This window comes from Anopheles marshallii, chromosome 3 (genome assembly GCF_943734725.1).
Source record: "Anopheles marshallii chromosome 3, idAnoMarsDA_429_01, whole genome shotgun sequence".
NCBI classification, from domain to species: domain Eukaryota; kingdom Metazoa; phylum Arthropoda; class Insecta; order Diptera; family Culicidae; genus Anopheles; species Anopheles marshallii.
Window position 1 is genome coordinate 58,111,137 of NC_071327.1, and position 25,573 is coordinate 58,136,709.

Consider the following 25,573-nt stretch of genomic DNA (forward strand, 5'->3'; position numbering starts at 1 on the left):
CTGGTGGGTTATGACTATTTCCCACCCAAATGCGCCCCATCCATGCCGGGATCTTGCACTCAATGGGCAAACAACAACTCTTACCACCACGGCACAATCTGCTTTGCATGATCATACATTTCCTAGCGGTTCGTCTTTATATTACGATTGTATCGCGCGATGTGTGAGGAAATGTGTGTACGGAACATTGCGCAAAATTAGTTTCAATGCACTCCAAGCGTTAACCAATTAACAAGTGTATGGTCATAGGTATGTCATCCCAGAGAACAAAACAAACGCGTGCCTTGGACAAAATTATGCTCTGTAATTAATTGCTCTGAATGTTTTTTTTCTCTCTTTCTCTCTTTTCATACTTTGTTCGGTAGTAATCGAGGGCGTATTTTCTTCTGCTTCATTTATGTTTCCGCCCAATCCATTCGGGCGGGGTTTGGGGAAAAAGAAACAGTAACGCGACACACAGCCATCCTCATCCTGGATGATCCCACCCATATCGTTTGCATACTACTACACCATACACACACGGGGACACGCAAACATTCAATACATTCACAATCTCTCCACTGACTCGGCACTGTTGTTACTAACCATTCCTTTCATTATTCGGTTCACTATTTCTGCGTTTTCCTCCTCGAAAACGGATAAGTTAAAGCGATTAAATTAATTTAAACTATGCGCTACAAATGTGTTTACAATTTTATACTGTACAATTGAGTTTTCGTAATTATTAAATATCTTTTGCTTGACGCTCCCTTTCCTTTCCCATCGCTTTCCACTCGTCCAGTTTTGTTACAGACACACCACAACGAGATTATTTCATCCACAGGTTTTTTTTGTTGTTGTTGCACATATTCGGTTTGAAGGACATTCGGTGTACAGCTAAACGACAGCAAACAACACAACGAACTGCTTGCACTATACACATAACAACGTAACGACGTAACACCCATCTGGACACGAGAGCGTATTGATAAAAAAATCATCTAAAAAAAAAACCATTCCTATTGCATTAAAAACAGCCGAAGCCGAAAAAAGAAACGAAAAAGATCTCAACAAAGGTACAAACTTTTACTAAAGTAAAACCCCTTAATTATAATGACTTTTTGCTTAATCACAAGGACATTGACATGGTGCATAAAATATAATACTCTTTCAGCAGGTGCGTTTAAAGCCAATCTGTTGCCTAAACTTTGACTAACCTGATCAACTGTGTACAATTATATTAAATAAAAACGATTTACATAAAATCATCACTATTGTGTACCGGAAATATAAAAGAAACATTATGCAGTATGACTTTTTGTATAGAATTCATTGGAAAGAAAAATATTATCTCAAGGATATAAAGCTTTCAAAAATAAAGGGGCTTGGTAATGCATATGATAATAAAGCATCCCAGATAATAAGCAAAACTTATCACACCACGGTCAGGAACGCTAAAATAGTAAAGCATTCGTTAACATCCAAACATGAAAGGCAACCAGCGCGTAGTGGAAACCAGTGCACCGTTCTGAGTGAACAGACCAGACGACAGCAGGTCACAACTACGATTAAGCTACCTTCTAAAGCATGTACTGTCATCGCACCTCACAGTCCTTTTTCGTAGCGTTGTTAGTGGCCGTGTTTGTTTGCTGCGCATTGCTGACACTATTGTTATTATTACTGCTAGTGCTGCTAGTGCTATTGGACGTTGCTAATGACGGTTGCAGCCCTATCTGCTGTTGATGGTTATGTTGGTGTTGTGGTTGCTGATGCTGTTGTTGCAGTTGTTGTTGCTGGGATGGTGGTGGTACCATGCCTAATGGTAGCATTGAAGATTGATTCAAGGACAACGGTACCTGTTGCTGCTGCTGATGGTGATGCGTAGCCGTGGAACTGAAGAGCCCTGTGGTAGATGACGTGCTGAAGGTGGTGTTTGTACTCGCTGCAAAGTCGAGCAAGTTCTTGAACGACATCGAGGTGTTGCCGGTGGTAGTGTTGCTCGTATTGCCCATCGAGGACATACCGTACATTGATGCAAAACCGCCACCACCGCTCTGGTTGCCGCTCTGCTGCTGTGCCGGTACACTTGATGCTGCCGCTGCCGCCGCTGCCACCGCTGCAGCACCCATGGCCCTTTCGAACGCGTTCGGAGAACTCGCTGCCAGGTTGGCGGCTGTAAGCAACCGTTCGATCATGTTCTTACTCGAAGTTGCTGCCGCTACTTCCGCTGCTGAGGTTGAAAGGTCCATCGATCCTGGTGCATCGCCTGGAGGTCGCCATTCAGTACTTTGCTGCATTGCATTGGGCCTTTCTGCGCTAGTGTCCATTATTGCAGATGGAGATGCATTGCTCAACGGATGCCCAGTTACAGGATTAGATTTTTCCTCCAAATCCGTACCACCTTGTGCGGCACTTTGCTTCGAAGACATCACGTACCCACCGCCGGCAGAACTCCGTGCCAGTTTTAGACGAATCGGAGTTATGAGTGGCTTTTCCGCAGGCGCAGCTTGTGCCGCCGCCGTTCGATGATCCATCTCAGGCGAGGGTTGTAACGATTGTCCCTGGCTGTTGGTGTTGTGTATCGCCGCCAGATCGATCACGAGCGGATCCGTCTCGGGCGATGAACTGCATCCACTGCTCCGAGTGGTCGCTCGTTCCTCGTTTACTGGCGTCTTCTGAGGTGATGCAAGCGAGCCACCACTAGCAGTGTTGGCTGTCTGCGACTGAGGCGACGGAACGTGCGAATCTTCTGACTGTACTGGTTTCTTGACACCCAGACGAATCACAATCCTTGGGGGTTGTTGTTGCGTCTGTTCGTCTCCACCCACCGTCATTGCCGCATTGGAGATGATCTCAACCTTATTCTTTTCGCCCTTGTCGCGCTTGTGTTTTTTCTCCTTTTTGCGCTTCTTGTGTTCACTGCCACTGCGATCACGGTCCCGATCCTTATCCTTATGCTTGTGCTTCTTCGCCCTCGGTTCTTCGTCGCCACTGTCAGCTCCCATCGTATCTTCATCCGCTGCCCCGCCTGGTCCGTCGTCCTCGAAGCTAATGTTTTCTGCGTACATCATGTACTCGCGCTTCAGATCCTCCAGGCTAGGAGGTGGTACACTGCATGCTAACCGTTTCTTCGGAGGCCGCAGACTAGTGCTAGTACTTGGACCAGCATTCATCGATGCCATGCCGTACGGGCCACCATCCACGATTCCCGAACCACTAAATTTGATCTTGAGTTTCGGAGCTTGCTGTGGTGTTTGCTGACTCACTGCAGTAACCGTAGCCGTGGTATTTGCATTCGATCGATTATTTCGCGATCGCCGTTTTCCGCCAACACCGCCACCGACACCGCCGGCACCAACTACTCCCATGCCACCGCCCATACCAACGCCGCTGACATCGTCCATCGACAAATTCATGGCCGATCCGTTTGCTCCAACACCGCTCGGAACTCCACCCACAGCTGCCCCTACAGAACCACCAACGCTGCGCCTTCGCTCGGCCAACATTAGCTCGTGATGGTCGGCGGTTTGTGGAACCGAGGCCAGCTGACGCAATTCCCGCGACATGTTCGACGAAAGTTTCTTCCGATGGATACCACCGTACTCCTTGTAGTCGTCCTTTGTCGGCATCGTGCCAAGCGATTCAACAGCTTTGGGAAAACCAACCGTGGTGCGTCCAGCACCTCCCAGTGCCATTCCTTGCGCATGGTGATGGTGATGATGGTGCATATGGTGATGCTCCGCCGATTGCAACACTGCCTGCGGATCATCCTGATTCATGTCCTGATTCCAGTACTGTCGCAGCAGCTCCTTCTTGCGCATACGCCGTAGGTTAGACGATCCAGCCGCACCCCCGGCAACATTAGCGCTAACGCCTCCCACAACACCGACCCCGCCGGCACCGATTCCAACGTTACCGCCAGCACCCATTTGAACGCCCATCGAAGACGCCATACCGATGGATTGCTGCAGCTGCGATACGACTGCAGATGCAGCGGACGATCCCGCACCGCCGGCTCCACCACCGTAAGCACCACTGCTATCCAACTGCGCTAACGGGCCCTTGATCTTCAGCTTCATGATGTTACGCGAGTCTGCCAGCGAGGACATCTTGTGATGTTGCTGTACGTTTGATACAATTGGCAACAAACTGTCCGAATCGTTCGTCTCCTCCTGTGGCTGCTCGAGCATCGGATCTTCAGTCAGCATAGTCGCTGGTAGAGCAGTAGCCGCACATGGTGGCGTGATTGAAGGCACAAACGGTACACCGGTTGGCATCGACCCAGTCTTTTGCGCGTGACTAGCTGCGTTCGATTCAGAAGTGATGCTGCTACTACTATTGCTGTTGCTATTTGCGGTAGCCGTAACAGCGGCCAGAAGCGACGACGAATTGGTGCTGGTGTTCGTTTGAACGGTCGTTTGAGCAAGGGATGCAGCTGCCGCGGCTGCCGATCTGTTACTAACCGAATCAGCCTTCAGAGCTGACTGTAGCTCATTCTCCATATCCTCATCGATATCAGCTAACGTTTGATCAGCCGTTCCGCTGGCAAACACACCCAGAAGCTGGTTATTGTACGCGTCCGTATTGCTGGATGAATCAAACCCGCTGTTGTACGTGCGCATATCAACCGGACCAGGCAGGACGGCCATATCGGGTAAAGAACTTGCAGCAACGCTGGTTGCCGTCGACCCGTACCCACTGTTCGTACTACCTCCTGCTCCAGATCCGGCACCAGCTGCCGCCCCGCTACCACTAGCGCCACGACTCGATTTTGAATCCGGACCACCAGTTGCACCGCCAGCGCCTCCTTGTCCGCCCGAGCCAACATTCGTACCAGATGCATCCGCCGACCGGCCGTCGATCGAACGCCGACGATCTCGCATATCGCGCAGCTTCCCGCACACGATCTCTTCGTCAAAGTCGAGATCGTACACAGTGCCGATGATTTTGCTGTGTATCGTACCACTTCCAAAGCATCCAAAATCGGATCCCGGTCCTAGCTGGCCGAGATGATAGCTCGAACCATGGGATTGCTGTTGTCTACTGTTGGCACCACCGCGGCCTCCAATACCGCCTGAACCAGCATTCGTAGCAATGCCGCTTGCCAGAGCGGCTGCAGCAGCCTCCCTGGCAGCTTGCGCCAGTCTACCCGATCCTGGTGGTCTACCACGACCGCGACCACGACCGCGACCAGGTTTCCCCGTAGTGGTCTCACCTCCCTTAGGACCTTTTCCACTTGCACTGGACGAGAGTGGTGGAACCAAACTACCACCGCCGATGGCTTTCTGCATCTCATACACCGCGGCAGACACGGCAGCCGCTGCCGTTTTAGGACTTTTGCCAGGACTTAATGATTTCGTGCCTGCCATTAGTGACGGTGGAGACTTTAGCTGATGCCCCAATGGGTGAACCATGCCGGCTAGCGCGTTCGCTCCGTTACTATCATTCATTAGCAACGGATGGTGATGATGATGCGCCGGATGATGTTGTTGAAGATGGGGAGGCGGCGGAGGTTGCTGTTGCTGCTGTTGGTTTTGGATGCGCGATGACGAACGAGACGATTTCGTAGGGCTCTTCTTAGATGTGGAATGTCCCACACCAACCAACATGTCCATCCCAACGACATCGGGCTGGTGTCCTTGCATTTGATGGTTGTGTCGCTGCGGCGTGCGTCGATGCTGCGGAGTTCTTGGTGTGCTTCCACCACTACTCGTACCACCATTTCCTCCGCTGTTGAGCATGTAACTATTCTGTTGCTCTGTCGGTGTTGGTTGGCGACTCTGCTGCTGTTGCTTATTGGGCGAAGCGGCCATGCCAGACAACGGCGACGACATTTGATCCATTTGCTTTTGTTGCTGTTGCTGCTGCTGTGCCCCCGTAGCCTGACTGCGGTGCGGTGATACCATTGCATCACCCAATCCCATGCCGTGATGTGTCATTGGGGGAACACCGGTTCCAAGGCCTGCGCCCGGACCATGGTGTTGATGCTGATGCGGCTTTCCAGCATTTGGTACGGTCGTCTGGGGCGGTGTCGGTTGCTGATAGCCGGCGTTGCCAAAGTTTGGTGGATATAGGCCGGCCCCAGGAGAAGGAAACGGCACTGGAACACTTGCTGGTGGGAACAACGAAACTGCTCCTGGATAGTGCTGCTGCTGTTGCTGTTGCTGCTGCTGATGATGCGCGGGATGAGCATCAGTGGAGGAAAAACCATAAGGTTGTTGCTGTTGTTGCTGCATGGCATTAACGCTGTTGGATGTTCCTGTATTGCTGTTGTTGATGGATTGACCACCACTCGGTTGCTGTTGATTAACCATCGACGGAGTGTTCTGTATATCCATAAAACTGTTCAGATCGTTCAGCTTACGGTGACTGTTGTTGGCCAACTGCTGTTGTTGCTGTTGCTTTTGTAATAGCAGATTTTCCTTCTCCTGCATCACGGCACACTCGTGTTGTTTCTTTTGTTGCTGATCCAATGAGCTCAGTCCGTCATTAGGTTGGTTCCAGGCACGTCTGCCAACTGGTTGCTGCGGAGATGGATGCTGTCGCTGCTGCTGCATGTTATCAAACAGCATCAATGAGGTAGCTTCATTCTGGTTAGGAACCTTCATGCCCTGCATAAAGTCCAGTCCAGTGAGTGGATTGTGCATATGATGGTGCTGCTGCTGCTGTTGATGATGGTGATGGTGGTTTAGATCGTTACTACCACCAAGCTGCTGCTGCATCGTCGGATGCAGATGATTCGTCATAGCACCGCCATCGAACAATCCGCCACCGGTTACCGGTCCCGCCGTTCCGAGCGTCTTCTCGCTGTCCAGTGCACTGACGTTGTTATTGTTGTTCGTCTGGTGGCTATTCAACATACGAGCCGCTTCCATGCAATTCTGGGCGAGCTGTGCCGTTGAAACGGTGTTGCCACCGAGCACGCTAGAAGTAGCTGCAGCTGCCATTGATCCAACCGACGTAGGCAGTGGCGTATGGTGCAGCATAGATGGAGCCGTCGATGCAGGCGTTACTGATGATGGAGGTACCCAGCGCTCATCTGATGGTCTCGACGCAAGATGATCTAAATGATCCTCCTTTGCGCTCTTATTGCCGATCTGGGATTGTGATTGCTGCCCGATAGCTTGCAGTTGATTGGTTTGTGGTTGTTGTTGCGTTGGTTGTTGAACGGCTGGTTGCATGGTGCTACTCGGCATTGATGCTGATAATTGATCCAACGGACTTCGTACCGCACCAGTCGCCGATGCGCTGTGGAATTTGTTGAATGTACCATACTCTAGCTCGGGTTGCATCTTGTCCTTGCCGCTAAGAAGCGTATCTGCGAGGGTTGATCCCAATGGAAGTCCCGGGCCGTCCTGCTTCGATCGCTCCGCAACAAAGTCTGCCACCAGTAATGGAGATTGCGTTGTTGCTGGTGTTACTTGAGCCGCCGTAACCACACCATCCAGCATCAACATATCGTTTTCCTTCTTGTCCCCAACAACACCGACGTCATTCACGTTCTTTATCGGTTCACTGCCGGACATGATAGGAGCAACGTTGGATGCATTACTGTTTGCCGTTCCTTGCGACTTTTTGTACTTTTGTCGTAGCTTCTCAACCAGATTAAGCGTTTCACGCTGCGTATCTTCCTTACAATCCTCCATGAACGGGAAATTAAGCGATTGGTTCAACTCAAAAGTGTCATCCGTCACAGAGCTATCCTGCGGCAACAACAGATCGAATATCGAAGGCGTACCACCATCACTAGTACCCATTAGCCCAGCCGTACCGGTGCCATCGTCCTTCGGAGCGGTATTATTGCCGGTTGCTTGATTGGATGTACCAAATCCAGTTCCATCGCATACGTTAGATGGGGTTTCTCCGACAAATGTTGTACTGCTGTTATTGTTTATCTGCAATGAAGCAGTGCCATCAAACGAAGGTACAATGGTAGATGATGGAAGTGATGATGGCTGATCGACAGGAACGGTTTTCTTGCTCAGATCATCCTTATTCACATCTGCCGTTGACAAAGAATCCCCAACACCATCGATTAATGGTTTTGCATGAAGCAGATTCTGTGTGGAGACGTCCTTCGCCGCCGTTTCCGACTTGTGTTCCGCCGTACTAGCTTTTTCCGGTGGTTTTTGTTCAGCCTTCGCTTCGTTACTACCGTCCTCGATAACGACTACATCATCGTTGGAACGCGAATCGTCCACCAAGGAAATAATTTCCACGTTCTTCGTCTGACCAACCTTAACAGCATCCTCTCCTTTAGCCACCGCACTATCCACAGAAGACGAAGTTTTACTGCCATCTTTTGTAGTAGCTGCGTGTAGTTTTTCCTTTGCCTTCCGGTGGTCCGCAGAATCTGCATCGGTAAGTAGCGATATTGCAACAGCCCCAGAAGCTCCAATAGCTTTGTCATCAACTGCCATTTGTGCTGATTTGATCTCTGTTTCGTTCAGTTTAATCACTTCCTTTGCATCTGAACCACTAATGGAAGGACTGGTGGAAACATCTGTTTCAGTCGTCGTTTTAGGACTGCGACGCTTGCGAGCTACCGGCGACTGTTGTTCCTCAACAATAGGACGCTTAAGAGTTACCGCATCTTCTAATGGTGTCTCATTTTCTGTAGCACCATCACTGGCTTCCGTGGAAACTGGTTTCTTCAGGTCGGTACGCGAAATTTCCTTGTCTTTGTCAATCTCTATTGCCTCACTAGTCTTTCGGCGACCAGTGTTACGATTGCTTGGCACATCAGGTGCCACAAGGGATGACTTTCTTTGCTTCTCTTCTAAGTCACCAGCACCAACAAACACCGATTGCCGCCGTCCACCACGCTTGAGGGGAGTTTCGTTGGCCACATGTGTTGGCGGTTGGTAGGAATTGCGACGATTACCGATCGACTTCTCAGTCCCAACGCCACCAGTATCATTACCAGCAGAAACGGAAGACTCATCATCATTGCTTTTAACGGGTAACTGCTGCTTATCTTTACGGACCGTAGTTTCTTTGCCTTTTCCGCTATTTGCTGATGCTGATTTGGTGCTGGAAGTGGAATGTGAATCCTTCGTACCTTCAACATCGACATCATCGGAGTTGCTGGTTGCGGTAATCGATGGTTTTCTCCCACCAACTGCCGCGCCCTTTCGGTTGTTGCTAGGGCCTTGCGGAACTGGTGGCTTCTTGGGGCTAACCGAATCCTGCTGCTTAACTGAAGCGGCTGACACAGACTTCCTTCGATTGCGACCCGTTGCAGCCATGGCACTCGCTGCCGGCGTAGGAACGACCGGTGTTTCGTTCGCTTCATCCTGACTACTCTGGTTGCTGCTGCTCGAATCACTGTCACTGTCAGACGAGGAACCCGACGAGGACGACGAAGAGGACGAACTCGATGACTCGGACACGGATCGTGCTGGACCCTTGTCAAGAAAGGGCAACACTTCCTGCCGGGCCGTGCGTTGTGCTGGCTGTTGCTTTGCTTTCGCTGTGGGCGCTGCGGAATTGTTACCAGCCTTGGTACGATTGCCTCCGCTAACTGTCACCGACTTTTTGCCCATCTGATTTGTTGCCTCAACCTCATCCTCTTCCTCTTCTTCTTCGCTTTCCGACCCAGAACTGCTTGAACTAGAGCAGGACGATGAACTGCTGCCACCGGATGAGCTAGAACTATTGGAAGAGCTAGAACCAGCGGTGGCATTCGACTTGCGGTCGTCTCTCGGTTTATTCGCCATTTTAGAACCAGCGCTTGGTTTAGACGGTGGCACTGGAGTCGCAACCATGGATACCTTCTCATCGGTGACAACAGCAGCTGTTTGATCTGCACCAGACGGCTTCCCAAGACCGCTTTTGATGTGTTCTGCCGCCTTTTTAGCAGCTTGGCGCTGCGGTACATATGCAAAGAACTCGGGTTGTGTATCTCGCTTCTGTTTCTGGTCTTTCGACAGCTTCGTCTTTTCCATTACCGTTTTGTCCGAAGTTACGGTTACAGGAGACGAATCATCGATAAGGCGTTCTTTCGCCCGTTGCGTATCTTTGTTTGACGTCGACCGAACTGCTGAGCCCGTAGTTCCGCTTGGCGGTTTATCGGCCACCGTAGGCCGTTCTTTGGATTTAGTACGTGCTGCAGTGGACGACAATTTTGCATCCACCTTCGATGATACACTCTCGACCGAATCTTTCTGCTTGTTGCCTTTACTGTTCGTAACATTAGACGTAGTGGCACGCTTTGTCGTTTTCCCACTAGCACTTGTAGCAGGAACTTTCGATTCCGTCTCCTTTCGATTACGATTGCTACCAACAACAACGCTACTACTAGTATTGCTTGCGATGGAAGATTTTTGCTGATTGTTTCCGTTACTGCTGTTCGTTCCAGATTCCGGTAGCGCTAGGTCGGCTTCAGTATCAAGCTTGGTGCTGCTACTGCTGCCCGTACTGATGCCACTACTCGTGCTACCTGCCGAAACACTCCCAATACTGTTACCTTCACTACTGCTGTTGCTGGTACTACTACTGCTACTGTTACTGTTACCAGCCTCACGATCCAGCTGTGGTTGCTGCTTTCTACTCGCAACACCGGCGCTTATGAGGGCCCCACTTGCAGATGTCGTGGTGGGGGTGTTCGAGTTACCAACACTAGCTATGGAAGTCGACGTGGACGAGCCGGCAGACCCAGAACTGAGTACCGCAGCACCTACAATGCCGCTGCTAGTTTTCATCATGTTCTCTGCCGCCTTCTTAGCTGCTTCGCGTTGCGGCACAACCATGAAATCGGCCAAAAATTCCATCTTTTTCGAAGACGTCCCCAACGTGCCGGTACTGTTGTTAGTCGACGTAACCGACTTACTCGAATTGGTCGTCATGCAGGCAGAGTTTACACTACTAACGTCTGAATGTTTATCCGCTATCTGTTGAGCTTGCTTTTTCTTCGTGCTAGCGGTATGACCTTCTCTGGCGCTACTGCTACCAGCTCTATTGGATCCTGCTGCTGCCTTGCTAGATGGGGCCAGCAGCGACTGATCAGCTGAACTCGTACCAGTTCGCTTGGAACTCGAAGTTTGATGTACGTCCGGATGAATGGACCCAGCATTTTGTGCAGATGTTGCCAACTTCGTTGATGACACCTTTGCGCCAGGAAGTGCAGATGTTGGTGTGGCCACAGGCAATGCCATAGTTGTAACACCTGGCAATGTCGCGGAGGAACTTGCGGTAGCAGCACTGCTCGAACGACCCGTTTTCGTAGGCGATTTCTGTTTCAATCTGTCCGCTTCCTGCTGCAGATTAAATTCCTTCATAGCCGCCTTCGTACGGAATGGATGCTGTTGTGAATCACTAGCTGTGTGATCCGTCTTATCCCTGTCCGTGCTATCGCTATCCGAATAGATGTCAGGAATTTTCTTTCCCCGAGCGTTCGTCCCGTTTCCACCAATCGTATTGCTCGCACTTGTAGTAGTACCAGCTCGGCCAACGGTGCTACCACTTCCGGGTCGTATGTGCATTAGCTCGTCGCTATCATTCGAATCGTCATCATCGGTTGAATGCATCGCACGTCGATCGTCGGCCAGTTCGCGCTCCATTTGTCGAAGCGATTGATTGCGGAAGTCCTTCTTAGCTCCACCAACTGTTGTTCGACCACTAACAGCGGCCGACAATTTTTCAACAGCACCACCTCTAGCAGCTTTAGATGAAGCACTTCGTTCAGTGGCAGCAGCTGGTCGTAACCGTGACTCGGGCGCCTCTTCGTCGCTAGAACTGTCGTCTATACTTCTGATGCTCGATTTTTCCGCTGACGAAGTAATCGCTCCTGCGGTGCCAATGACAGTGGATGCTGCTTTCCGTCGCTTCCGTTCTACGACTTTCGTTTGACGGGGTTTCTTCTTGGTGTTCGTTTTGTCCACTGCCAAAGTGTCGTCATCATCGTTCTCCATATCAGAAGCCGAACTATTGCTCGTGCTACGACGCCCAGTCGTTCCGTTGATGTACGGGGGCTGTTGCCGCTTGGCCGTGAGTTGGTTTTTGGTTCGATGATTGCCACCAACTCCTGCTGGCTGCTGCTGTCGCACGCCGTTAACATCGCCGGACAGCTTTTTGGCTGGCATGTCATGGCTCAGTTGATCCTTTTTGCTCACCACCTTTGATGTTTGCTTGTTGGCTGCTGCAGCACTACTACTGCTGCTACTGCTGCTACTGCTGCTGCTGCTAGAGCTACCGCTACTGCTGCTGCTGCTACTACTGCTATAGCTGCCACTACTACTACTGCTACTACTGCCGCTACCCGCACTGCCGTTATGACCAACGGTTGCACTAGCACCTGCGACCGACGCCACCGCCGGTTTCTTCCCACTGGCACTGGCAGCATCTTTGCTGCCGCTGCTAATACCGCTATTGCTACTATTTACACCAGAATTGATGCACTCCACCATTTCGTCCAGAGTCGGCATTGTACTACTAACGGAATTACACGAGTAAAGTCTATCATATATCGTAGGGCCATGGTTCGCATGAAAGATCGCGTTGAGTATCGCGGGATCGACCTGGGATATGAAGGACACACCGCTATTACTTCGCTGATGGTTCGTGACTTCATCAAAATCACCGTTCCGATACGCCGTGAGAACGGCCACTTGCTTGTTGAACGTTTGTTCGCGCATCCGAAAGAACGAGCGGCTCAGCTTTTCACGCCTGCTAACCATGTAACAGAGATTACGCACCCGCTCCAAATCTTGCCGCAAGTGAACGAATGTCTTCATCTTCTCGATTTCCGCCTGCTCTTGGTTTTGTGCGTTCGGATCCACTTCGTCCGTTTTCGGCGGCAGCAACGGTCTATTATGGCCCGCCTTTCGCTTCAGTATCCAATAGTTGTAGATATGGTAGATACCTTCCTGATCCACATCCAGCAGATGACAGCTGATATCCTTCACGCTCACGTGCTTATCGAACTCGGCTTCGATCTCCTGCTGTCTAGCCGCGCGCGCCAGATTCCTTTCCTCCGACGTCATATCTTTCCGCTTCCGCCGCTTTATATCCCCTCCGGAGGTGCTGGTCGCTGTGTTTGTTCCTGGCCCTGTGTTGCCCGCCTCGTCATCACTCCCGCCCGATGCCGCTGCTCCCGCACCGCCGGTATTGTTCTTAGTGTTGTTCCTGCTATTATCACGTTTGCCCTTGTTCTCTCCGTGCTTCTGACAATACGATCGCAGCTTCACGCCATCCTCCGCATTCTCATCCTCGATTATGGCGCGCATTTCAAGACCGTGCTGAAACGCGCATGTCACGTGATATGCGGTTTTACACGTCTTTACCGAACACTGAATGCAGGCGCCGACACGCTCTCGGCACAGGGCACAAACGAGCGCCCAGCGGCTGGAGGGGATGTTGGAGATCTTTGTGATCGGTTCCATTCGATCGACCGACCCGATGCTCACTTCTGGTATCCAGAGGGCGCACGATACATGTGCCCACTTATGCCCGGAACGGGTTGATTTCATCGCACCGCCCATGTTTGGACACAGTACGCACTTCGGCTTCTGACCCATCGAGCATGTCCTACATAACCATTGACCTGGACAAAAAAAAAAACAAACAAAAATAATGCATTATGCGCTTATTTTGCAGATGCGGTTTTTTGCACAATGTTTAGCAGACACAATAAAACATAAATGCGTGTATTACATTCTCTTTACCCTTACTTACCAGATGGTATATTCGTTATTCCATAACACGCTTGGTGTACGCAAATATTGCAGTTATCACAGAACACCATTTCATTCGCTTCCTCTGAGTCTGGCGAGCGGCATACGTCGCAAATGACATTTTCGTCGTACTCAATTCCGAGCCCTTCCTCAGTTTTCATGATTGCCTGGATCTTATCCAAACAGCGTCCCTAAAGCAAAGTGTAGGGGAAGGACATGGAAAATATTCGTTAGTACAGGCGATAACTAATCAACGCAAACCATCGTCCACTGGCTTACCTCAAGTTCTTCTACAACGCGCTCGAACTGCTCGTCGGTCACCGGCACCAACCCGGCCAAGTTGCGTTCCCCATTCAACACCTTCAGCCAGGCCGCATCGAACTGGTCCAGATCGTAGTAGCACACGTTTTCCGCAATTGCGGGCGTATTGGAGAGATAGTGCTGGTCATGGGTAAAATTTTCGTCCTTTGTTATCCGAATGTATTTGTTTTTCGGTCTAGAAAAAGTAAATGTAAAACACACAGTGAGTGACACAGGTTATCAGACAGTTAATGCACCACATAGTTTGTGAACACTGATTCTTACAGCTTGAAATCATGCCGCTTCTTGAAATAACTTTCTTGAAGCGTCGCAACGGACGGTTCCGGCAGCGAATCGGGATTCACGGGCACCTGCACACCTCGTTCCCATTCCTGCTTCCATTGGTCGGCTATAACCCAGTACTCGTCCGCCGCTAGTGGTTCCGAGTCGGGCAGCTTCATGGCACTGATAAGGTCCTTCCTGCACACCGGAGATTAGAAAACCCAATCAATAAACAGTTCATGTTACATACATCCGCATCTTACCTAAACAGTTCTGCTGGTGCCTCGGGCGCGGTGCGGTTGTAAATACTGGACATTTTGCAGTCGATTACGGAACGAGGTTGCCAATTTTTCGTCGGTGTAGTCGGGCCTCCTCCACCTCCTAAACCGCTCGAGCCAACACTCGAGCTTGCGGGACCACCGTTCGATGCGGGTGAATCCTTTTCGTCCTCCATGCAGGACGACCAGACCGGAGGTCGCCCTTTGCGTTTCTTGATCGGTGGCGGCCCATCATTCTCGCCCCGGTTCGTGCGCTTCTGACTCTTTTGAGACATTGTTCGCTTGAGGTGGGGGAATTTCGATTTGCCAGTGCCCACGATTAGCGCAAAGTTGCGCGATCGGTTTTGTGGTGTCCTGTTGCGCTTACATACAGTTGCAAACAATGGTATCGTATGGCTGCACTAACGTCAACACGACCATCACCACCACGACCACTTGCACTGCGCCACTCGCACATATAGTAAGGTCAAAGGGACCCCAAAAGCAAAAGGACAAACGGATACTACTAAAACCTCACACGGCACACACTCGATTGGTACGGCACTAGGTCCGGATCGGACCGACGCGCGCGTCCCCGGCTCAACGGCTGCCTTCACTCCAAGTCTATGGAAAGTTGCAGTTTTTGCGACAGCGAACCCAGCGTGCGGACAGAGAGAAGTGAAGCGCTGTGTTGAAAGTGTTCTGAATCAAACTTTTAGTGTGATCGCTATTATGTATATTGTTCTCTGTTTCGCTCTATTTATCTTTTTTTTTGTTTTGCACGATATGTCCTGTTTTTTATAGAGCGTTCAGTAATTCTGCAAACGGTCGTAGTGGATATTACAACTGTTATCTTAAACCGTTCCCGGCGACTTCGATTATCTTCCTTCGTTTAGATACACTACTGGTTTAGCGTTTACACCGACACAGGTGTATGATTGTTTGACTCGGTTGCCGATGTTCTGTTTATGTTTATGCACATTGTTCTCCTTTCTCTTGCGCTTTCTGGGAAGGAACGCATCGTTTTTTATTTGCACAGGCTGCTGTGTTCACGTTTCTCGGTGGCTCTATGTACGGTTATGTACACACACACAAACAGTCGCTCAATGTTAGTGGGATGACGAAACCACGACCTAAAAAGCAAAATAAAACAATTACTTCATTAGTATATTGTTAATTAGCCGATCGAAGTCACTAAAATATGAAATAAAGTCTTAGTTGGCAATAACATTTTTACATATGACAACAAATAATAAACTGACTGCAAAGTGCAACTATGTGTCTTTCAAAATTTCGAAACCTTTTCTAAGCATTTTATCACCGCATTCCTGTACAATCAATATGAGATGTAACATGTGCGTATGGGCGTGTGAGTGTGTGTGTGTAACTAAATGTTTATATCACATGTCAAAGGTAAAATTACGCACCATCGCATATCATAAACACTCGAGCGAGTCTAAGCCTACTACAAATGAGATGCTACAAATGCTTATCTCAACGACTAAACCATTTCTGCTGTAAACAGGCTTTTCGCTCGAGGCGATTTTTAGGAGGGAAAACGGTTCTAGCACACCAGTTTCACACTCTTTTTATCGTTGAATTTTCTTCCTTGCGCATTCACCCATTCCTCGGCTGACCGCACACATGCGCAGCACCACCACACAAATCGCTCCACCTTCAGCCACCCAGAATATGACACTTCTGGTAATGTGACTGGCTCTACCTGATAGCATGGAATCCATCCATGTTCGAGAGTCACAGATTTCCGTGCAAAAAATGCGACAACATAAACCAAATGCACGAATATTCTGTGCTAACGATGATCGTTGGAAAACAACTAAACTGCAGTTGTTCGATGCAAGAACGTTGTCTAGACAACGAAGCAGCAGGAGATTTGTCAAGCACACCCAGAATACTGCAAAAAATAAAAAATAAAACGGCCGAGTGTCGGATGTTGCCCATTTAGTGATTGTCTTCCGTTCTCATTTCCTGCAGCATTAGGCGTAAGATGCTGAAGATATAAAAACAGGTCACTGCTCAGGTGTTCCGTTCTTGGGCGGGGGTGGGTGATTCGAGATCAGGGCCTAAGTGTTGTTCTAGGGTGCTCTATTTGGGCCTTCTTCCTTCCAGCATACATCAATGAGGTCGCCGTGTTTGATGACACCAAGATGACGACATTTACTTCTTCGAGCTCGACATCGCTCTTCACTCCCTCGTGCCCGTAATCTTCATGTTGCATGTTTCGAGTGCTGCCATCCCCAACCATCCGGGGAAAAAGGTTCTCATCTTATCCGGCCACCATCCGTGGACCACACGGTATCTCCCTCGGTGTTGCCACCAGAACGCAAGCACCACTGGGCACCAACACCACCAGAAAAGGGAAAAGATATTTCGCAGTCTTTGCTCAGAGCGGAAACCGGAAACGAAAGGGAATTTTTTCTCCCAACCCCCTCGAACCGCCCCCGCTATTGGGTCGATTCCCCGCGAATACCTTTCGACACCTCGCGCTGTGACCCACACGCACACACACGCAAACAGCAAACATATTATTCCTCTACCCTTGTAGCACACGGGTATCCTTTTGCCCAAAAGCCATCCAAATGTCTGCTCACTTGTCTCTCTCCCATGTGTTGATAATTGACAACTTTTTTGCTCTCGTGTGCGGCACCTTGCGACACTACTACTACCAACGATCATCAACATCATCATTCGTGCGGTTTGCTCTTCACATTTCCAACCATTCCAATTTCCCTTTTGCTCATTTTGCCCTGTACGGGGATTTGTGCGAAACAAACGTGATGAAGGAATTTTAATATGCCCAAGCAGCGAAAGCGAGAGAGACGCACCAAAACAAGGGAAAGAATGGTGCAGCAAATGTACATTGTTTTACTACGCTCTCGCTCTTTCTGTCGTTCGCTCTGTTGTCGTACGCGTTCCTGCTTTCTCCCATTTATCGATCATTCTCAATGCGCGCGCGAGAGAGAGAGCGAGCAAACGCAACATGCAATCTCGTTTGACATCGCGCACTTTCTCTCTTGCTTGCGTCTACTATTCAGCCCTTTACTTAACAAATTCTCCATTTCCTACTCTTTCACTCTCTCTCTGATTGACTAGCATTCTTGCTCGTCTCAGCTATCACGACAGGAGAGCAAAAAAACAACCTCCCAAGACGAAAGATTCTTCTCCAATAAATGTTTGTACGCACATTTTTAAGCAATCGTAGGTTACTATTGCATACATAGCAGCGTCCGGTTTTTTGGGACGGGGAGGGAGAAGGGGGGGAGGTCTTGCTGCTTCCCAGTTGCTAACGGCGTTCTTCGTTCCTTCTCCTATCACCCCACGACCAACCCCTCACTGGCCGACACTCCTTCTAACACCAACGAATGCCTCTTTGCTTTTATGTTATCGTGGTTTAGGGTGCCTGCACAATGGGCATCCCATCAATGGGCTCCCAGACCTGCCCTGGACAGTTGTCGAAAAGTGACCACCGAAAAGGGGTGAGGGAAGAATGGAGGGTGCGCGTTACAAGCGGACGTAAGCGCGCTCTAACTGTTAAAAAATAATCAAACATAAAATGCGCCATATGCGCGCACGATCGATCACAGACCAACCGAGGCAAAGTCCCGTTCGATTCCCGGGGGGTTGATAGGGCTAAGTGAAGAGCCATATCAACCTGTGGGAAAACGAGCCAATCTCCAATTGAAGGCCGGTTTGTTTCCTCGAGGCTGAGTGGAAACACTTCTTGGGTGGTTAATCCATGACAAAACCATATTTATATAATACACTGAAGTTAATATATTTACCATTATTAGCCTTTGTGGTGAGTATAAATAATTAAATTCTTGTTTCAAATAGCCAAGCTGAAACAAGACAATCATTTGCATATCATTACCGAAATGCATTAAAACCGACAGTCTCCTGAATGATTTATTTATCCTCCCATTCTTCTAGTAGAGTTGTTCATTCACCTTCCTAATTCCACATTTGTCGACTGTCCGTGACGTCGCCTTAGCCTTGGATTTCTTCCACCCTACCGTCACTCTCTCTCTCTCTCTCTCTCTCCCCCCCCCCCAACCACCCCATACACTAGCAACTGCGTTTTTGTCTTTAACCATAGCGAGCAATCTTCGTCACGATCACGATCGCACCAAGAGCGACGGATCGGATCCGATTGAGCGGCGTTTGTGAAGGGAGGTTGATCATATTGGATCAGCGCATATTTCGCTCCCGCTTTCCGGCAACAAACGCAACAACAACGTCCCTTACGTGTGTTACGCTGGGTCACTACCACACACACACGCGCGCCCCATATCGTTCGCCGCACGCTTAACGTACGTCAGAAAACGTCTCGATGCACTGTGCAGACGACACCATTCAATCAGTGTTGGTGGTGAATGATTATCGGTCTGCCAGTGTGTGAGTTGTGTGCGTGGTTGGAGCACATACGCACCAAACCAGCCCACACGATAGTGTGAGCGCTGCTTTGTTTTGTCGGACGGATCTGCGCGTTCTACGCGCCAAACCCCCATACGATCTGCTTTGATCGGGGCTCCACTTGAATGGGCGATAGAGATCGGGACGCGTAGCGTGTGCGGAGGTCCCTTCCATTTACCCTTCACCCACCCCCCCTCCCTCCGCTCCCCCTCACTCACTCACTCATTGCCGTTCTTACCGTGTTCGAATAGTGTCGCAACATGCCGCACTTGTTCTTCAATTCACAGTGCGCTACGTTACGTGCGCATTTAAACTCAGCCACCTCACACGGCGGAGGAACTTATCTCGCGAATGATGCATCTGCGATGGAAACACACCCAACAATGAGCATTCTCCGTGACCGAACGAAATTGAACATCAGCTTTTACTGATTGATGTGCCGTCGAAAAATAAAGGCGAGACGGTTTTGGTCTGGAAATAGCAAAGTGTTCCACTATGGCCAGATGTTTTAATCACGGACACCCTACAGGGCCAAAGGGGAAGACGAATGTCTGCCCGAATCTTTTAAGATATGCTCCAGATGGAGAATGTTTTGATGCAATGCACTAAGATTGTGCATAGTTACGATTCAACAATACCGCAATGGAAGGGCCTCTAGATATACGCTCGTGCAGTTTGATTTACTGGTGCCAAAACGCTCAATATACACCGTTTTTTTTGGGTTAGTTAACATCGTTATCCGTCGATCGATTTCGAAGATCGATTTGAGATCACCATTCACCGATTTGGAATCTCCTTCAACCGAAATGGGTTGAATTTAAGATTATTAGGGTCGTCTTCCTTCGAAATGGGACGAACAAGGTGCATATGAACAAAAATCCTTGATAGATAGGCTATTACTATTTAGGATAGCTTTTCGATACTGGATCTTACAAGTTTTAAAACATTTTTTGTTGTAGTAACTGTCACACGATACTTCGTAACGTTATCGTTTCCAGAACATGATCAAGTTTTACGCCAAATTTAATGTGATCATGCAGAGTCATTCATTTCGTATTCATATCTTATGATTCTGACTAAATTTTTACAAGTAAGAATAATTAGTTCTGAGGTGGTAATTGGTTAATTGTGAATTACTCCGGTAAGAGAACCGAAATAAACGTTTGACCGATAACGGCACTCAACTGTTGTGTATTTTTAGCAAAATTCTCCACAGTCTAAAGCAGGGGTCTCCAAACTTTTCAGCTCGCGGGCCGCCACATTGGTTGTAACTATGATAGCGTGGAGTCCACTTACACATTACAGGGTATTACATTAGATCGGATATGGCGAATCCAACTTACCGGATCGCACAATCAAATAAGATAGACACGAAAATAGATATTAAAAACAACAAACTTTACTAATTGCTAAAACTGGATACGGAGTCGCGTGCGTAATTTAGTGAATGCCAATCGGCCAACCTTTTTACGTACAAGCGGATTCAATTGTTGAACTACAAAATGTAATTGGAAATTAATCACTAATATTAATCTTCATTAAACATAATTTCTAATCGATATTTTGCACATCCTTCGTTTAAAATTTATATTTCAACTCTTGAATCCGGCAAGTACGTAAACAGCCCGGCCGGATTTGACATTCACTAAATTGTGCCCCCGAAACACTAAAATTGTAAATTTTCCCTTATGCAGAAAGAAGAAGAAATTGTGACCGTGAATCCATATCCAGCGTTTGTGATTCAGTATAATGTGTTGTGTTTCACTATCAATCTCTCCGTTTATCTTATAAGCTTACGCGATTCATTAAGTTGGGCTCATCATATTCTATCTGTTGCAAAACCCTGTATCTTGAGATGATTTGTTTTTTCACTCTTTCTAGTATTTAATGTAACAGACTAACACAGTAATTAATATTTGAACAATTAAAAAATATTAATATTTTTTTATTAGGACAATTTCTTGAAATGGTTACAACAGCGATAGCGTCGCGGGCCGCACTGGAGGCTATCGAGGGCCGCATACGGCCCGCGGGCCGTAGTTTGGAGACCCCTGGTCTAAAGCAACAAACCAGTAGTAATACCTAATACTTCGTATCAACAACTGGGCTTTAAGAGAATTCTTGCACTTCTTTATCGGCACAACGACATCAAGAGAGGTCTAGACCTGCCATTTATGTCATTCTTTGACTTAATTGACCCATGGTACCCGTAATTTACCAGATGTCCGGAGTCCTGCGTAGGGAAGATTGATCCGGATGGGAGTTGGGAGCGATCCTGTCACAAAAATCCTTGTCCTTAAAGTCCAACTATCTGAGTCTAATAAATTAAGTCTCGTCTTGTGGGCCCCTTTTAGATTATTTTCAGATGCAGTTACAGGGTATAGTTGCTTCGAAACATTCGCTATCGATCAATCTGTCACGAGCCAATAGATCTGTTGTGATTGCAGTACGCCGAACGTTTTCATGGAACCGAAACTGGTAACAAAACATCGATGTTTGCATATAACCACTTCAACATTGGGTTAGTGAAATTCGAACCGCACGGCATTCTAGATGGAATTGTCTGAATCGAATGTTTCTTGCTGGTCCACTGTACCAGCAAGAGTCGGCACAGATGGTCACAACATTTCCAACATTAGTCCTGCAAGTCATAACCACGTCCTCTCGCGAAACTCCCATGCTGCGCCTGCAGCTGCCTAATATGGGATGTTGTTTTGCATACGCTTTCGGTTTGCTTTGATTGAGCCGAATAATCGGAACGCTTTGAAAATTGCACACGCGAGCGCGAGCCATCTTCTCGTGCACCTTGTGCAGAAAGGGTTTTTGTGGAACACCACTATTCTCAACACTTTTTTTTTGTCTTCATCCCCATCGATGCGGTCTGTGTGGATTGTAGATTGTGTGCTGTGTGCTGCGTTAGTATGCACACGCGTCGCACCACCGCGCGCTGCTATGTACACAGGACGGATGCTTGCGCGCCCGTACACGTGTGAGTGTGTTGATGGGGTGGCCCGCGAATGATGACTCTGTGTGAAGAACCGACCTCGCGTGTCGTCTTGCTGCTCTTCCCTCCCCCTTTCCCCCTCCATTACCTCACGCCACACACACACACACCCCCCGCAGCAAACCCATTCCAAATTTTAACCGGATGATCGAGAACGGGTGCAAGGAAGAGAAATCGTAAATGAAAACCAAGCTCGGTGTATTCTCTCACTCTCGACCCGCTTGCTGTATCTCTTTTTCTCTAGCACATGTGATTTTTATTTGTGGATGCAGAAAGGCTCTCTCGCCTAACTCGCGGGAAATCTGTTTGTTGCGAGTACTGTACTTGAATGTCTAAGATGCAAACAGGATCTTTACATTTCAGATCGAAGAATGTTTTTTTTTCGAAACATGAAAATACGAGTGCAGTAGCACTCTTGTAACATAATATGCGCTCATCACGCAAGAGTTGCATTTGAAAGGTTTATTGTTTTTGTACAACGCTCAGTTGTTATGTGTGGTAAAACGTCAAAGGAGAACACACAAGAAGCTGCAGAAAACACCTGCGAAGAGAACACACGAACGAACGATGACCGTCAACAGCAACAGCAGCAGCATCAAGCGGAGACAGTCAGCATCATCATCATCGTCACAATTTATCCACCATACTACTACACTCCGCATATTCCCACATCCCGCGTAGCAACAGCACTTCACACACTCACTCAAGCGAGAGAGAGAACGTACGAACGGATTTCGCTCTCTTCACGACTCTCTCGCAGCAGAAGATTCAAATAGTGTTGCCCTCGGCCAAGAATGATTCCGTTTTATAATATTCACGCACCTTCTTGGAACCTTGCGCTTCGTATTACTGGCATATTATCATCAAACTCTTCTACCGATATCAACGCACACGGACACACACACACACAACCATACCTCTGCTTTCTGCACAGCATCACACTTTTGCATACTTTCATTCCCGTGGTAAACACACCCACGGCTTACAATTTGTTTTCGACATACATCCGACATCATCATACAAAACAACCAAATTTCATCAATCGATGATTGCATATTTTTCATTGATTGAATGATTCCTTGTAAATGAATACTTTTCGCTTAAATTTTACACGCACACATCTACGCCTCCGTTTGCTGTGTTATTTTTCCTTTCGTGCGTTTATCTCTTTCGTTCGCGTTTGTGTGCCACAAACGGACTCATTCGTTTCGCTTGCTCACTCGTCTTCTACAGGAGCGCATATTGCATCCCTTTCCTATTCAAACCAGTGACTCTCTGTCACACATTCACTGCTCAGGTGTGTGCACGCGCGCGCGCGCGCGATACTGTACACACGCTTCTCCCTTTACACCAATCCACACGCACTCACACACACACACACATGCTCGCTCCGTGCAGGAGGAGCACATGCACGCACACACTCACGCTGCCCTGCTTCCTGCATCTTCTCATAGAAGGCGCTGCTATTATTCGTTCGCGCTCTCTCGCTTATCCAGAGCGACGCATTAATCACAATCAAATCGGATACTTCACTCTTTCCCTTTTGTTCGCTCGTTTTTCCTCGCTCTCGCTTCCAATACTGCCTCGACCAAGACTGTTCGTCTTCATCGAATACCAATTCCCACATCATTTGCCCGACTTTTCCACGACACTAGACACACCACCCGTGCAAGCACTTTCTTCATCCACCGCCCTTTTTTTCTTTGACAACCTCTCTCTTAGCACTACCAACAAGACACAAGATGAGGATGGTTAACGTTTTTTTTGTCCTCATCTCACACACAATTTTCTTTTGCTTCTTCCTGTGCTGATGCGACAGGAATAGAGTAGTGGACGTACAGTACATATTTGACTACGAGAGATGGCAAATGAAGACGTAGTTGCAACCAATCGGACTAAACTTCTTAATCATTTCTGCATGCCACCATCGTTGCAGCAGATGCATTTTTATTTCAATCCATTCTCCCTTTTGAAAGTGGTTTTTATACTTTTGACAGTTGCAAAGAAATAGAGCGCCCATTTAACACTTTTGTTGACGCACTTTTTTAACATCGTCCATTGTTTCGTGATTTTTTTTCTCCCGTTTGCTGCTGCTGTTTTTGTTGGTTGATCATCGGACGAAGGAAGATGGCTCAACACCCGCGCACACACACCCGCAAATATCATTGACATACCATCCCCCTCCACCCTTCTCTCTTACTTCCTTCCTTTTCTACCTTTTTTTTCTTCTCAACCAATTCAACAATCGCGCAACCACACACGCACACAAATGCACACTCGCGCACACGGACCGTCATCATGTCGTCATTAGAGATGTTTACTATTAATGCCTTTTTTTTCGCCCCACAACTTTGCATATATGATCCTGCAACGATGTTTCGACTATTTCTTCCTCAATATTTCACACAAACAATAACCAAATTTCACCCAAAATATTTTTTTCACAAGTCGCACTCGGAAATCTTTTTTTACCAATCGCTTTTAACTCCGCAGAAATTGATCGCACACACACACACATACACACAACACTGGCTCAGGCTTAATGACAAACGCAGGAAGCATGGGAGTGCGAGAGAGAGAGAGAGCGCGCGTAAACGATGTGGAGAGAATTCACTAGGGATGATGATACTACTACTCTTTCCTCCTGGGTCATGACTGTGGCAGTAGAAAAATCCCAACGACGGTACAGGAAAATTTTTTGCACGGATCTTTAAAACATTATTTCTTCTCGGAGTTGCATCTACACAACAACAGTAGGCCTGTCGGCCATTTGCGAATGCACCGCGCTACCATGTAAACTTCACCTGACCCATCGAATGCTCTATGTTGCTGATGATGGTATTGTTGTTGGTGTGCATAGAGGAAGGCCAGGCTGCGGTGTTGACGAGGCGATGATCATGAAGGGGGGTGTCCGAAAACCGTACGAATACGATTACCAATTTTCAATCGCGCAACAGAATGCACCTTAATGCATTTGATAATTTACTTTACATTTACATACGTTTCGACTATCGGCGCTGAAGAAAGAGTTTGCACTTATACCACCACCATCATCAACCATTTCAATCATCAACATCATCATCTGTCCTCCAATACTGTGGTGTGGCTCCGTCGTAAAAGAGTAAACAACAAATTGTGACTGGGCCGCCATTGTTTTCACCAAATTGCACTCCCCACATATTAGATGCGCTGTTGCATCCAATGCCCATCAACACCCAACGCACTGGCACACCTTTTCGTACCTACCATTTGCGATTCGGTGCGATTTAAACGCGTTTTATTCGGAAAAATTTACACGGCCACAGACACAGCCGCCATTATAATTTTCCATTCTTTTTTTTTCTTCAAAGCGCCAACTGTCAAGGAAAACCAGTGTTGCCAAGTAGGGGCAACTTTCGGGAGCAGAAAACTTCAAACTCTGCGTTTGCCTGCCTGCCAAACGGTTTGACAGTTCGCTTCTGAATAAACTTTGCTTTGTTTACTTTAAAGAATGTTTCAATAATTCTCATTTTACTACATTTATCTAGTTTTGTTTGAAATTAATTTGTCTTATTTTTATCATGATCACAGGACAAGGGCTTATCCACCAGCTATAAAGTTCAGTTATCTATTTACAGTTACTAAAATTGCTGTCTATTTCATCA

The 25,573-nt window shown here is 48.1% G+C and overlaps 1 protein-coding gene across 1 annotated transcript; it reads right to left on the bottom strand.

Annotated features, from left to right (window-relative positions):
• Positions 1-1,574: 1,574 nt before the first annotated feature.
• Positions 1,575-14,787, bottom strand: LOC128711055 (PHD finger protein rhinoceros). Its single transcript, XM_053805922.1, has 5 exons — positions 14,498-14,787; positions 14,238-14,432; positions 13,932-14,148; positions 13,654-13,843; positions 1,575-13,522 (listed from the first exon to the last, which is right to left on the bottom strand). The coding sequence occupies exons 1-5, from the start codon at positions 14,785-14,787 to the stop codon at positions 1,575-1,577; spliced, it is 12,840 nt and encodes a 4,279-aa protein (XP_053661897.1).
• Between the last annotated feature and the right edge of the window lie 10,786 nt (positions 14,788-25,573).

Coding starts and splice junctions, on each gene's coding strand:
- LOC128711055 (XM_053805922.1), bottom strand. CDS start 14,787: ATGTCTCAAAAGAGTCAGAAGCGCACGAACCGGGGCGAGAATGATGGG. Junction 14,149..14,237: donor AAGCGGCATGATTTCAAGCT/GTAAGAATCAGT, acceptor TACTTTTTCTAG/ACCGAAAAACAAATACATTC. Junction 13,523..13,653: donor AATAACGAATATACCATCTG/GTAAGTAAGGGT, acceptor TTTTTTGTCCAG/GTCAATGGTTATGTAGGACA.